At 39.9% G+C, this 13599-nt stretch overlaps 1 protein-coding gene across 1 annotated transcript; it reads left to right on the top strand.

Moving 5' to 3' along the window:
* The first annotated feature begins 432 nt into the window (after nt 1–432).
* LOC103468446 (casein kinase I) lies at nt 433–13371 on the top strand. The gene is made up of 11 exons (XM_008415543.3): nt 433–752; nt 5253–5367; nt 5479–5589; nt 6694–6842; nt 7284–7512; nt 8579–8749; nt 8935–9083; nt 9177–9372; nt 10318–10457; nt 11552–11619; nt 11699–13371. Exons 2-10 carry the CDS (start codon nt 5292–5294, stop codon nt 11582–11584), a joined length of 1254 nt encoding a protein of 417 aa, XP_008413765.1. The 5' UTR covers nt 433–752; nt 5253–5291; the 3' UTR covers nt 11585–11619; nt 11699–13371.
* The last annotated feature ends 228 nt before the right edge of the window (nt 13372–13599 follow it).

Genomic DNA, 13599 nt, shown 5'->3' with positions numbered 1-13599 from the left:
GCTAAAGATGCCTAAAATATAAAAATGATACAATTTATGCTAACTATGAATGTTTGTAGTCTTCTAAGCAGAATTATGTGAAAATTCTCTCCTGTTTGGTGATTCGAAATGTGAATTTTCAACAGTATCTCGTTTGTTCTACCTCTTATATTAGCAAAAATATTAAAAATATATAATATGGGTATTATAACTAATAGTCTTGCAACAAGCCCTGTGTCAGTCATCGTTTTACCATCAACACACCAATCCAATTTAAAACCAACGTCACAGCTACAGTCAACAATGGCTTACAGTTAACTGTTTACTTGCTGTAAAGTACTAACGCGATATATAAAAAAAGATAACACGTTTAACTGTCAAAATTCTATTAAGTAGTTCCTTTTGGAGCTGATAACGGTAACTAGAAATTTAATGAATGGTGAAATTAAATAAGGGAGGCGTAGTTAGATTTGACGTTCCAGTTTTAGTACTGACGGTGACATTCAAGGGGTGACATCATCGACGTTGTGAGCACGTACGTCGTTAAGTAACGAGAGGAGGGGAGGCAAATCAGAGTGGAGAACGGCTGTTTGTGCTGCTGGAGCTTCTCAGGGACTATCAACAGGGAGCGCAACCGACGACTGAGCTCAGAGCTGGGGGTATGAGAGCTGCCATAATCCGCTCCCATCCTCCTCTGGTCGGTTTCTTGCCCGACTGACAACCATCGGATCAGAAGCTCCACTTAACCAGTTGTCGGACGAACCCGATATCGGGTGAGTGTTGGGTCGGGGAACCATTAAAACCGAGGGGGAAAAGAGACCCGATTCGACCGAAGCAGAGTCTCCTATTCACGGCTTACAGGAGAGGGGGAGGGGGCAAGTAGTAGGACTGGCTGTCTACCCTGGCTAGTTGAATGCATGTAAGGGTGCGGTTGTAAGTAAGACAAAAAAATGTGACTTGTTCAATTGTATTAATGTGAAGCTTTCTTAAATTTAGAACCTTTTCAGCAGTACGTCCCACGGTTCGGGTAACGTATTCCTCCTACTAGCATAGTCGTAGCGGCTAACAGTCAACTTACGCTGATTCCTGTGGCTTGTATTTCTAACGCAAACTAGTAAAAGCAGACATAAGCTGTTTATGTCACCTATTTATTATTTTTGTCAAATTGTGACTGTAAATGTTTTATAAAAAAATCTTTCTGAAAAATATACCGCAGCACTTTGCCAAAAGGAATACCGACTGAATTGTGCCACTACAGCTACAAACCCGTCGTTTTGTTAGCATAAATGGGGGAGAGAAAAAAAATTGCGCACAAAATGTGGCATCCGTTGAATTCAGAACAAAGTAGTTGTTTGTAGTGACAGCTGTGAGGGGCGTAACGTTAGCAGTGTTCGTGTGATTGCGAAATAATCTGGTTTTGCGTGACTGACATTGTTTTGTTTTCTTTTTTTATTTTAAGAGTTTTGAGTAGATATAATTTCATGTCAAAGTGCTCCAAACAGAAGTTGTTTAGATTGATGAAAAGCTGGGAAAAAAATAAATAATAAAAAAAATATATATATATATTTCCTGTTTCACAGTCGTCACTGTGAGATATTAAAACTTAAACCATAGCATTCCAGCTCCTTAGAACATCATGTTTTCGCAGCTACTACTAAGACTCCCGTTAAACCAGCAGATGTGTACTGAACCATCTTGACCAATCCACTCTACTGGAGACGATTACTACCGTAATAGCACATGTTGTTTTTCCAGTGCAGTGTGACAGGCTAATTCCAATTGCTTCACCTTATGCACTCACGCTGTCTCCGAGACCTGAAAATGATGAATTCCTCCCATTGCTGTTGAGCTTATGATACTCACACCTTTGAGAATCCTAAAATCCCAGTCATAAGGCAGGGCTAAGACCAATACAAAAGCATTTTTTTTTTTTTAATGCATTTATGCCAACAGTACATGCACCAGCCTGAAGGATGCAGAGGAATAGAGTTGATTGTTGTGTGTCTCTTGTTTCTGAACTGAATGCTCTCTGTCTGTTTTATTTTTGTAATTATTTTACTCCTCAACTCTGGTCTTTGGTTGCAACACCGGTTCCACACTCATGCTTGTCATGGCCCTAACCCTTTATTAACTCTGATCCGTCTGCGTCTGTCACATCTACCATGGCGAGCTGCTGACATTCAATTTGATTTTTTAAATTTTTTTATTGTTGCCCATGTGCTTTGGATTTTTTTTCATTTGGAGATGTCTTGAAAGGAATTTAGACTAGTCAGAATTATAGATCCATATATTTATAATTTAGTTTTGCCTCGTCATTATTTTCTTTAAAGGTGGCTGAAATTTATTTTGCACTAGTCAAATCTAAAAATCTTAAGATGGTTTGAATTATGGTGTCATACAAGATATTTTTGACTATTCAGAACAAAAAGTGAGATCTTAAATCTACTTTATGACTAGTCATAATTTATTTTTTAATATCAGAAATATTTGTTTCAGATGGTCGGTAATTAATCGTTGATATCTCACATTAAGGCTCCCACACAAATTAATGGTGGCTCTGATGTCATTTATGCTAGTCAGAATGTATTTGAGAGATATCGCAAATGGGTATTTTGTCTCTTCAAAACATAATTAAAGATACCTTAATGTACTGATGCATCAATTTTTAATATCTGGAATATAACAGAAACCGATATTATGTTAAAACTGCCTGCCATACTGGTTCTCCGAGGATTGTTGCCTGATTTGTTGGAGTTGTCCCAAAGTGAACTTGTTTTGAAGATTTAGATTTTCTCTCTTAAGTAAGATAAGCCGAGGTCGTTTTGTGGTTCCATCTTAGGAATCGATACGTTATCTGTGTGCTTGTTCCCTTAATATGAATGTGTTTGTATGCTCAGTCTGTGTTCTCTGTATTCTCTGCATTTTGGAAACGGCACATTTTGTCGACACGGCGTTCCCAGATTAACGTTGGGAGTAAACTCTCGTCTAATGAGCGCCACTCCGCAGCTCTGGGCTTTCTGGAGTTCATTACACAGACCCAGCGGTCCGAGGGCTCTGACACAGATCCAGCCAGCCAGTTGCTCTCGGTCGCCGCGGCCACTCATGCTTCCTTTCCTTCGGCGTTGCCAGCCCGGCGCGGCAGAGAGCTCAGCCTCGCTTTTGGCAGTAGCTGCTCATTGTGGCGTGGTCGAGCGAAGCGCTGAATAAGTGATGATTCCGCGCCGCCATCACGTGCGAGCTTCGCTCAGAATTTGCACTCGATTTCCTCATGCATCCCGAAGCCTCGTGCTCGTGCAGCATCAGGTCCTCCTCGTTCCTCTTCCAGGTTTATACCGACATTTATGGCCTCTTTTTCTTTTCTTTTTTTTCTCGCTCCTCCCTTCTGCTGAGCCCAAAGCAGTCCTCCACCCTATCATCCCTAGCTACCCTGCAAGTTCCACCGTTGTTTTTTTTTTGTTCTTGAGGCTAAATGTGTGTTTTCCAGCTAACGGGATGCATCCTCTTGTAAACATGTGGTGAGTTTTGCTGGGATAAATTCATCATATGAGAAACCGAGAGTCTCAACAAAGACTTCAGTCATTCTGTCACGTGGCAAAATAAAGAAACTGGCTCCACGTTTAATACTGAATGGTTTTTGACCAAGGGGAGACTGATTTGACCTTAAAGTTTTATTACAAAACTGTGTGGTAATATTGTCATAAAAGAGCTGTTTATTACTACTGTTTATGTAACTCTGAGGCTGTGACTGCATGGCACAGCAATTGTAGCCTCTCATGCACAAATTCTGCTCTTGACTAACATTTCCTTTAGTCAAGGTGTGACACCAGTCAAACAAATAATTGTGATTTATGCCACTAAACCAAGGTTATTATAGTTAACTGAAATGAGCAAAACAATGAAAACTGAAATTGAGAGAACATTTTTGTTGACTGAAATAAATAAAAACTGTAATTAATGGGGGGAAACGAAACTATAACCAGGTGGAATTTGTAAAACTAAAACATTCTGAAATTAGAGTAGGGCTGTGTAATAATATCGATTCTGCGATATATATCAATATTTTCTTTCCTAGAAAAAAAATCGATATTCATCCGCAAGTACCGTAACATCCAACTGTCACCTTGCTCACTCACTGCTTGCTTCGCCAGGAGAGTGATTAGGTCATCAGGCTTAGAGTGATTCCTTCAGATGTTAAGTGTCAAGGTTAAAAAGGTATCAAGCTATTCAGAGCAGGTACTTGGTGCACTTCATTTACTTTACAGATGCATGCAAGCTACAGTTTGTACTGTTTCAATTAAAAGAAACATGTTTTCTCACCACTTCTTTGATTCATTTTGTCCAGCCGTCGACTTTAAGTCTGTGTCCATGTCCAACCAGAGCCAGGTATTGTGTAGTTGGTGCTTTTAATCAGTTTTCAGTTAAATGAATTCAATCCAACTATAACGGTCACAAAATGTCACCAAAATCACTCTGTCCCTCTAAAATCTTTCAAAAAAATCGCAAAAGTGTATTGAATTGTATTGTTTGCTGAATATTGTATCAATATATATCGTATCAATATGTATCGTGGGCAGAATATCGTGTATCGTACCGTGAAATTATTGTATCACTACAGCCCTAAATTAGAGATGTACTATGCTTCGTCTTTGTGTTTATGAATCTATTGATTAACTTTTTGATCTGATGTGAAATAAATTTTTATTTATTTTTTCTCGGCACTTAAGCTAGCCTGCAAAATGGCGACAGCAAAAGTTTGGAGAAAACGCCATGAGTCGATTGTTCCATAATAATTGAATAAATTTTTTGAAAATGGCATCTTCTGTTGAGCATTTATTAACCAATTGGTATATACATAATCACCTTTTAGAAAACAAATGAGAAACTACAACTTTAATAAAAACAAAACAATTATATAACTAAGAAAAACTAGCAGAAACGTTATTAAAAACTAGTCAAAACTAGCTGTTAAAATGAAATGAAACAATCATAAACCCATGAAAAACCCCAAAATGATTATACAGTAACTGCATTTAGCCATATTTAATTCAAAAAACATATATTTATTGATGCACTTGTTGAACAAACAGCGACGAAAACTATAATTTGAATTTATCAAGCCAACAAGTCAAAACTAAAAATAAATGTACCACTATAAATGACAAACGACATGTTGACTGACCACCCTTATTTTGACCCCCAAAATACGTCTTAATAACGAGCCACAGAGTTGAGAATATGTGTGTTTATATGTTGCTTTTTTCCCCCCTTTGTAGATCTACGTTGTCCGTTGATGACAGTGACACCTCGCAACCATGGAGCTGAGAGTGGGGAACAAATACCGGCTGGGGCGAAAGATAGGGAGTGGATCCTTCGGAGACATTTACCTCGGTAAGTGGGGGAGGGAAACTGTTCCTCATCTTCATCCAACGGCAGGCAGCAAAACCTGCTTCTCCTGCGCGTCCCGTACAGATGTGGTTATTTCTGTCCGCTTCTTCTCAGGTGCCAACATTGCGACGGGCGAGGAAGTCGCCATCAAGCTGGAATGTGTGAAGACCAAACACCCACAGTTGCACATTGAGAGCAAGTTCTACAAGATGATGCAGGGAGGAGGTGAGCTGCCTGCTGCTTCAACGCGCTCGGCAGGATTTTTCAGCGCATTCCTTCACAGACGTCGCAAAAACATCCTGCCAAACCCGACACTCAAACAATAAAATTCAAATTCTCTTTTAATTTTTTTTCTGACCTTCAGGGTCAGTCTAGGATTTTCTTTTCTTTTATTTTGTTTCAATTTGGAGAAATTGCTTGCTGAAATTGACCACTTTTATGCTTCTTTTTATCAGTTTTCTTTTATTGAGATAGTTGAATCTTACTAGAAATACCAGGGTATGTCATATTACTGTCGGCATGACAATAGACGAATAACGAATGAGAGGTTTTCACTTTACAGTAATATTACGAAATGAAGCCCAAACAAAAGAACGCAGATGCTGCTCTGAAATGTATCCACTTAGCAGAATCGAAATTACCTTTGTAACTACTTTGTCGTTCATCAACTAAAATATATATATATATATATATATATATTAAACCTGATGTTGCACCACAAAAATGCTTTTTTTCCTCCCATCTTTTCAGTGGCAAAGAAAGCGTTTCAACAGATTCTACTTGCATAATTTCCAGAAATGCTGTCAAATCAGAGTTAGAACTTAGTTCTGCCTGCGTTAAAAAGTCAAAACATGTTCAAATTTGTGTCATTAGCTAATCAAAATTAATGCGTTAAGTCATGTAACTTTTCCTTACCCTACAGTTTATGTATTACTCCTCTATGTTTCATCTCCAAATATTCCTCAATATTCAGCTAATGCTACTTTTCCCTTACACCCCTTGCAGTTTTAGTGTTTTCATTCAAAACATGATCATATGGGAAGCAGGGATGGGTAGTAGAACGAGCAACCCGTCTGTGTTTACATGGCAGAGTGACTGTTTATTCTAGAGAACTGATTTACTTCCTAAACACAAAGCGCCACTGTTGAGATGATAAGACTGCTACACAAAAGAAACAGCAGAATAACCAGTCCTTCAGTATAAATAAAGGCTAAAATTCACCTCAACACAACTTAAATCAACTTTGCTGCAGTTTTAATGACTCTTTTTCAAAGCAATGCTGTTCTGCCACTCAACCCTACGTACTCCCGTTTTATTTTATCTGACCAGTCGGGATCCCGTCGATAAAGTGGTGCGGCGCCGAGGGCGACTACAACGTCATGGTGATGGAGTTGCTGGGGCCCAGCCTGGAGGACCTTTTTAACTTCTGCTCCAGGAAGTTCAGCCTGAAGACGGTCCTGCTTCTGGCAGACCAGATGGTGAGACTCAAACTTCGCCTTACAGAAACACTCAGTCAGCTGGTATCAAGGTGAACGAGATATTTACGCTGCCAGTAGAGGAACATGATAGGAGTGACTCTTTCTGCAGCAGCTCAGTGTGTAAACATTGTACACGATTCCCTTGAAGTCTTTTTAAAGGATCTGGATGTTTCGATTTCCTCTCCTCGCCTGCTGTCGGCTTTATTCTGTGTTGACTGAGATGTTTCATATCACAGATCAGACTCTAGACTCACCTTTTGCCCCCCGACGCGTTGGCGTGTCAGATGTCCATATGGCCATCTGATTGGCTTCTTTTCAGCCTTGCGGGGTCGTGACCTTCCTGTCCTGATTTGTCCCGCTGCCACTGCCAATCTGTCCTTGTTGGCTTAAGTAGCTCTCGCACGGCCGACTGTCGGCGTAACAGAAATGTTTCCTTTCCAGATCAGTCGCATCGAGTACATCCACTCCAAGAACTTCATCCACAGAGACGTGAAGCCAGATAACTTCCTCATGGGTTTGGGCAAGAAGGGCAACCTGGTGTACATCATCGACTTTGGGCTGGCCAAAAAGTACCGCGACGCGCGCACGCACCAGCACATCCCTTACAGGGAGAACAAGAACCTGACGGGAACGGCGCGCTACGCCTCCATCAACACGCATCTTGGAATCGGTGAGACCCTGACGCAAGTTTTACTGCGATATCTACAGAGGGAGAATGATGCCATAATCGTTTGTTTCACTATGTTTGCGCATCAAACCCAGAGGTTTTCCTCTTATCAGGGTCGCTCTTTTCTGGCTCAGTGACGGCTACCTGATAATCTGGGTCGCATTGACCTTTGCCTGGTGGTAGAGTCTAGTCGATGCACAGACCTAATTGTCCTTGGAGTTTTCTGTGTTTTTTTTAAAAAAAAAAATTTTTTTATTCTTGTTGAAAATGTGCTGGTGGTGTATGATGGATTTCAGATGTGGAAAGGTTTGCTGCTGCCATCTCATGAACAGCTGATGCTCCTTTTTGTTCAGGCATTCTGTTTGGTCACAGCAACTGATGCTCTTGTGACCAATCAGAATGCCTGAATAAAGCTAAGAGGGGTTTAAACATAATGTAACTATGGCTGGGTGATACGTACGAAAGAGGATTAGAGCCACTGGGGGAAAAAAATGAAAAATCTCGGAATTTGGACTTTATCTCACAATTCTGAAAAAAGTCAGAAGTCGTTTTTTTAGTCCCTAATCATTTTCCATAGATTTGGCTTAAAACTTTTTATTTCATAGTATTCTGATTTTAATTGATTTATTCTTTAAAAAAAAGGATTTTTCTCTTTCTTTCCTTAAAGTAATTAACAAATTACTGAAAACATTTTCAAAATCTGGCTTTTACTTCAGTCATCCTGTCTGTGAGTTGTATTAGGTCTTGAAGAATTTTTTTGTTTAATTAAGGAAAAAAGTAGTTTTAACTCCTTCAATTATTTTTGTCACGGTGTCGGCCACCCTAACAAGAATTATTATTGTCATTAGTTGACCATCATCTCAAACGGTATAATTAACAAACTACTTTTTTTCTTCTTTTTTTCAAGCAAGTATTTCTGCATATACATTAACTCCATAGTATTGACAGAAGTTGAACTGTACCAAGAAGTAAAATTGCAACAATTCTTTAAACCCCCAGAAATTTGTCCTTAAAATCATCAGGTGTAGTTCTGTCTCATTCATGCACACCTGGCGCTTCGTGTCCACAGAGCAGTCGAGACGCGACGACCTGGAGTCCCTCGGTTACGTCCTCATGTACTTCAACCTGGGCTCGCTGCCCTGGCAGGGCCTCAAGGCTGCCACCAAGAGACAGAAGTACGAGCGAATCAGCGAGAAGAAGATGTCCACACCCATCGAAGTTCTTTGCAAAGGATATCCATGTGAGTCCTCGTGCAGCTCCTGAAACCATCCACAGCTTCTGTTGTTTAGTTCGTTCTGCTTAAAACTGAACAGGGGATTCTAGTATTTGTGTCGACGCTTGCAGGTTTTCTGACTTTCCTGTATATTCACTTTCTCTTTTGTCGTTCTGTTTTTTTTAATTGTTTGTTTGTTTTTCTTTCCGCAGCCGAGTTCTCCACATACCTGAATTTTTGCCGCTCACTCCGTTTCGATGACAAACCGGACTACTCCTACCTACGCCAACTGTTCAGGAATCTCTTCCACCGACAGGGATTCTCCTACGATTACGTCTTTGACTGGAACATGCTCAAATTTGTACGTTTTTTTTTTTTTTTTTTTTGGTATCTAAACTTTCCTGCTTATTGAAACCTTCAGTAGAAGTCTAATATGGCCGATTGCATTTCTCAGGGCGCCAGTCGATCAACTGAGGACGGGGATCGTGACAGAAGGGCCGGGGACGAACGAGAAGACCGGATTGGAGGAGCCCCAAGGGGGTCTGCGTCGCGGGGCCTCCCCTCGGGCCCTACTCCAGCCGCTCCCAACAGAGTCCGGAACGGACCAGAGCAAGCCATCTCAAACCCGGCCTCACGGGTCCAGCAGTCTGGTGAGTTACTGACTAAAACACATTCCAGTTTTAAAATTTAAAGGGGCCGTTTTATGCAAAGTTGACTTTTTTATAGCTTTACGTACTGTTATATTTTTAGTCCTTCATCAGAAACATACCTAGAGTGTGTTTTTGATTATTTCATGCACGTTTAAGAAATCCTGTAATCTCCCGAGGCAACCGTTCAACTTGTTCAAAATGCCTGGGTGGGCTTAGACCCGCCCTTGAGGACCAAGGTCCTCCTCAGAGCTGCATTTTACAAGTTTCTGACTCACAGGGCGGCCCTCCCCCCACTCAGCTCCTTCAGACTAGCCAGCAGCAATTTGCAAACACCTGGTGGATTTTCCCATCTGCTGAGCTCATTATAGTAGCTACTTCTCACTAAAATCACTCTGTCCTTCTAAAATCTTTCAGAAAACCCTAAAAATGCACTGAATCGTATCGCTCAACAAATATCATGATACATATCGTATTGTGACCAGAATATCGTATATCGTATTGTGAGATTATTGTATCACTACACCCCTATGGCCAATCAGCTGCTGATTCTAAGCAGAACCGCTTGGCCGGCCCGATTGGAACCACAGCTCTTGTGGTTCCAAGGGGCCGGGTGGAACCGGTTGGAAGTTCTAATGCAAACACGGTCGACCCTACTTTGAAACTGTTCCGTTCCATTCCTTGCAGTGCGAAAACGGCATTATAGAGACATTACAATTTAAAGTCGTTAAATTAGGAAGTCATTTTTGATATATGCAGCATTTTTAGAACACAGTTACTTCATTGTGCTGTAAAATGATACCATGTATCATGTGGATACATGGTATGTATGCGGAAAACACATACTGCCCCTTTACATCACTTTAACTAGAAGAGAAAACTTTGCAGACTCGAATATTTTCTAGAAAATCTTCATCAGAAGCCGTCTATTATTTCTCTTCCCTACAGGCAACACGTCGCCTCGTGCAATTTCCCGCGCTGAACGGGAGAGGAAGGTGAGCATGCGTTTACACCGTGGCGCTCCTGCCAACGTATCGTCCTCTGACCTCACGGCCCGACAAGACCAGTCGAGGATTTCCACGTCACAGGTGAGACGACATTCAAGGCTCTGAATTTTTCTAAGCAAAAATGTCATCATACTTGACGTTAAACCCCCTTTTCTGACACACATTGTGTTTTAAAACAAGAGCTACATGGAATTGATTTACTCATATGCTAGATTAGTGTTGTTTGCACTGTTCCCTGCTGGGATCGACTCCAACATTAAACCTCTAACTTCTGATGTTAATCTCATGAGATTTTGGAGGTAATCACAGCTTACTGTTTCAGTGTTCAGCAATAGAATTAATTCCCCTTGAGATTTTCTACATTTTCCGACAATCCATCTCCAAACGTCGATGTGTTTGATATGATGGACAAACTCAGTGCATCACATGGTTGACTGTGAAGAGGTGTAACTATAAAACGTGCCTCAATAAAATTCAGTTCATCCGGTTGTGAAGGCTCCTCATTAGCATTAAATGTCTGAGTAATCTTAGTCATGCAAGTATTGCTTTGCAAGATTTGCAGCTGTAATTACTGCGAATCTTGTATAAATCTGTCAGTTGACAGATTTTTGTGGAATTGAAAAGAAAATGAAAACCATGTATAATTTTCCTTCACTTCACAATTATGCCGTACTTGGAGTTTCACCATATTGAAGTGAGTGTTTGTACTGTAGCAAAGCAACAACCCGGTTAAGTAAAGTTACTCAATAGTGTTGTTGCTAGGTAACCAAAGAGTGAGTGAGTTTGTTGATGCTACTTGCTTAGCTGGCTGTGAGTGGTTGAAAGAGAAGCCTTTCCTCTGCCTACGACTCCCAGAATGCTGTGTGGTTCAGCGAATATTCTAAATAACGAATATTGAATAGTCTATCAGATATTGATCATGTGTCTATTGCAACATGTATAGTTATTGATTTATTGTGGCGCCACAGCTGAGTTGGGAGTTTATAAAGTGACATTTCAGACAAAAAAGCCAAAATCGGAATCAGCAGGGCGGCTTTTTAAGGATCAGTGATCGGCCAGAAAACTGCAAGCTCTAGTTTACTTCATGGGAAGTTAAATCCATCCATTTACATTTCAGTTTAATAGTATAAACTGGAAGCTATTTGCCTTAAACTTTATTCTGTGGTCGTTTGCAGGTCAGCGTGCCATTCGAGCACATTGGGAAGTGAGATTTTGCAGCTCCTCATGCACACACATATGACAGGTGAGTTCAAATTTGGCATTTTCTATTGTTTAGAAATATAAATACAAAGTCTAATTCTGATCCTTTCATCTTTTTGCAGGGCTGCAAGGAATTTTTGTCACTATTTTTTTTCTTTACCCCCAACGTTCTTTATACTTTGTTTATTGCAAAACTGTTCAATGGACATGCAGGGTTTTTGTTTTCTTTTTTTTTTTTTTTTTTTTTTTGCTGCAACGAGATATTAAATGTTTAAAGGATTCAGGAAAATACACAAAGGTGTTCAACATGCGTTCTTAAACATAGGATCACCACCACATCACATGAAACCAATGACAATGCTGCACCTTGACAGTTGCTCATTCCCATTCTGTTGTTTTTTGTTTTGTTTTTTCCCTCTAAACATTCCCTTGAAAACAGTCAGCATTGAAGGAGCAAAAAAAAAAAAAAAAAGATTTCAGGAACATGCATGTTTCTTATTGATCGTTGATCAGACTTAGAAATTTTCCCCTTTTTTTTCCCAGAAAAAGTGACTGTCATCTTTATTATTCATGAAGGAATATGAAATCGAAGGTTGAGTATCCCTTGTTTGTTTGTTTTTCTTATTTTATTTGTATTTTTTTAAGAATTGAAAGCTAAATCAGACGAGGCATGTAGATTAGAGGGTGGCAATTAGAGAGGAAAGGAAGCGAATGAGTAAAGTGATGTTTTTTTTAGCTGTTGTAATATTCCTGGTGAAGTATCTGGTTATCTGCTTTTCAACCCCCACATCCACTTTTAGACATAAAAATCCTCTGCACATTTACTCTGCCTATCTTTTTGTTTTTACAAGCTTTGATTTTATTTTTAAATTTTTTTTTTTGCTTTGATTTTAATCTGTGGCGGTAAAAAAAATCTGATTGTGGAAATTCGAAGGACTCACTCCTAAGTCTTGAGCGAAGCTCCTCAGGAAATATCTCAGCATACCGATATTCGACCTGAGACCACAGCTGCCCGTTTTGGCTTACAAACAGGGGATGCAATTTTTATGATATTTCTTAAAAGTTACCTTTTTTATTCATTTGTTATTTGGGGCTTTGAAGAAGAAGAGGTGAGGGTGGGGGACAGTCACTGTTAGGAACATGTGGGCGGGTCGGGGCATCAAATTTCTTTTTTTTTTTTTCTCTTTTTTTCTTTTTTGTTGTTTACTCCACTGTAAATATTTTTTATTTCATTGTAAAGCCAAAATGTGGTTATTGTAAAGGTGTAAAGTAGAAAAATGCATACTAATGACTTATAGGGCGTTGAATCCGAAATAAACGTGGAGATAGGCGACTGTTGCCGTGCCAGCTGGGTCATCCAACAGGTGTGAGTGAGTCGAGTGCTTCAGTGAAACCTCCAAGATCAATAACATCACTTCATCTGTTCAGATCCTCCTTTATTCCCTAAAAAAAACGACTTTCAGTATTTCTGTTACAGAAAAATAAATTGGTTTAGTTGACACGACATTCTCTTTATTTAACCCCTCTCCAACTTTGTCATTAGATGCATCTGCTGGTGTGTGTGTGTGTGTGTGTGTAAATGTGTATGGAGTGCACTGTGTATAGTTACCATTGTACAGGCCACCATGACCCAGTGGCATTGCAGTTGTAGATTTGAGGATGATGTACAAGAGGATGAAGCAAAAGGTATTTCACATTGTGTATTGTGTACCGATATCCTGTACAGTTCTTTAACACTATTTACAGTATTTGTGTATATTTTATGAAGTAATAAAATGGATAATGTTGCTGACAATCTGTTGGTTTTTTTTTTTATATTTGTACTTGCATGAATGAATGAGCTGGAGTCTTAATGAGCTGGAGTCTTGCGTTTAGGGAGGAAAAAATGCAGGGTCTGGATACATATGAGAGGATATTGGAAATATGTCCAGGCCCTCATTTAAAAGTTGTACACCTGTCAGTCCATTCCATCAGCTCCTTTACCTAATTATCACTTATGTCTTCCACCCATTTGTCCATCAAA

The sequence above is a fragment of the Poecilia reticulata genome, chromosome 8 (assembly GCF_904066995.2).
Source record: "Poecilia reticulata chromosome 8, P_reticulata-male-v2, whole genome shotgun sequence".
Taxonomy (NCBI): domain Eukaryota; kingdom Metazoa; phylum Chordata; class Actinopteri; order Cyprinodontiformes; family Poeciliidae; genus Poecilia; species Poecilia reticulata.
This window is presented reverse-complemented; position numbering and strand designations above follow the sequence as displayed.

Excerpts from the sequence above, each read along its gene's own strand:
- LOC103468446 (XM_008415543.3), top strand. The coding sequence starts at position 5,292 with ATGGAGCTGAGAGTGGGGAACAAATACCGGCTGGGGCGAAAGATAGGG. Across the intron at positions 5,368-5,478 it reads CTTCGGAGACATTTACCTCG|GTGCCAACATTGCGACGGGC; the intron begins GTAAGTGGGGGA and ends GCTTCTTCTCAG. Across the intron at positions 6,843-7,283 it reads TGCTTCTGGCAGACCAGATG|ATCAGTCGCATCGAGTACAT; the intron begins GTGAGACTCAAA and ends TTTCCTTTCCAG.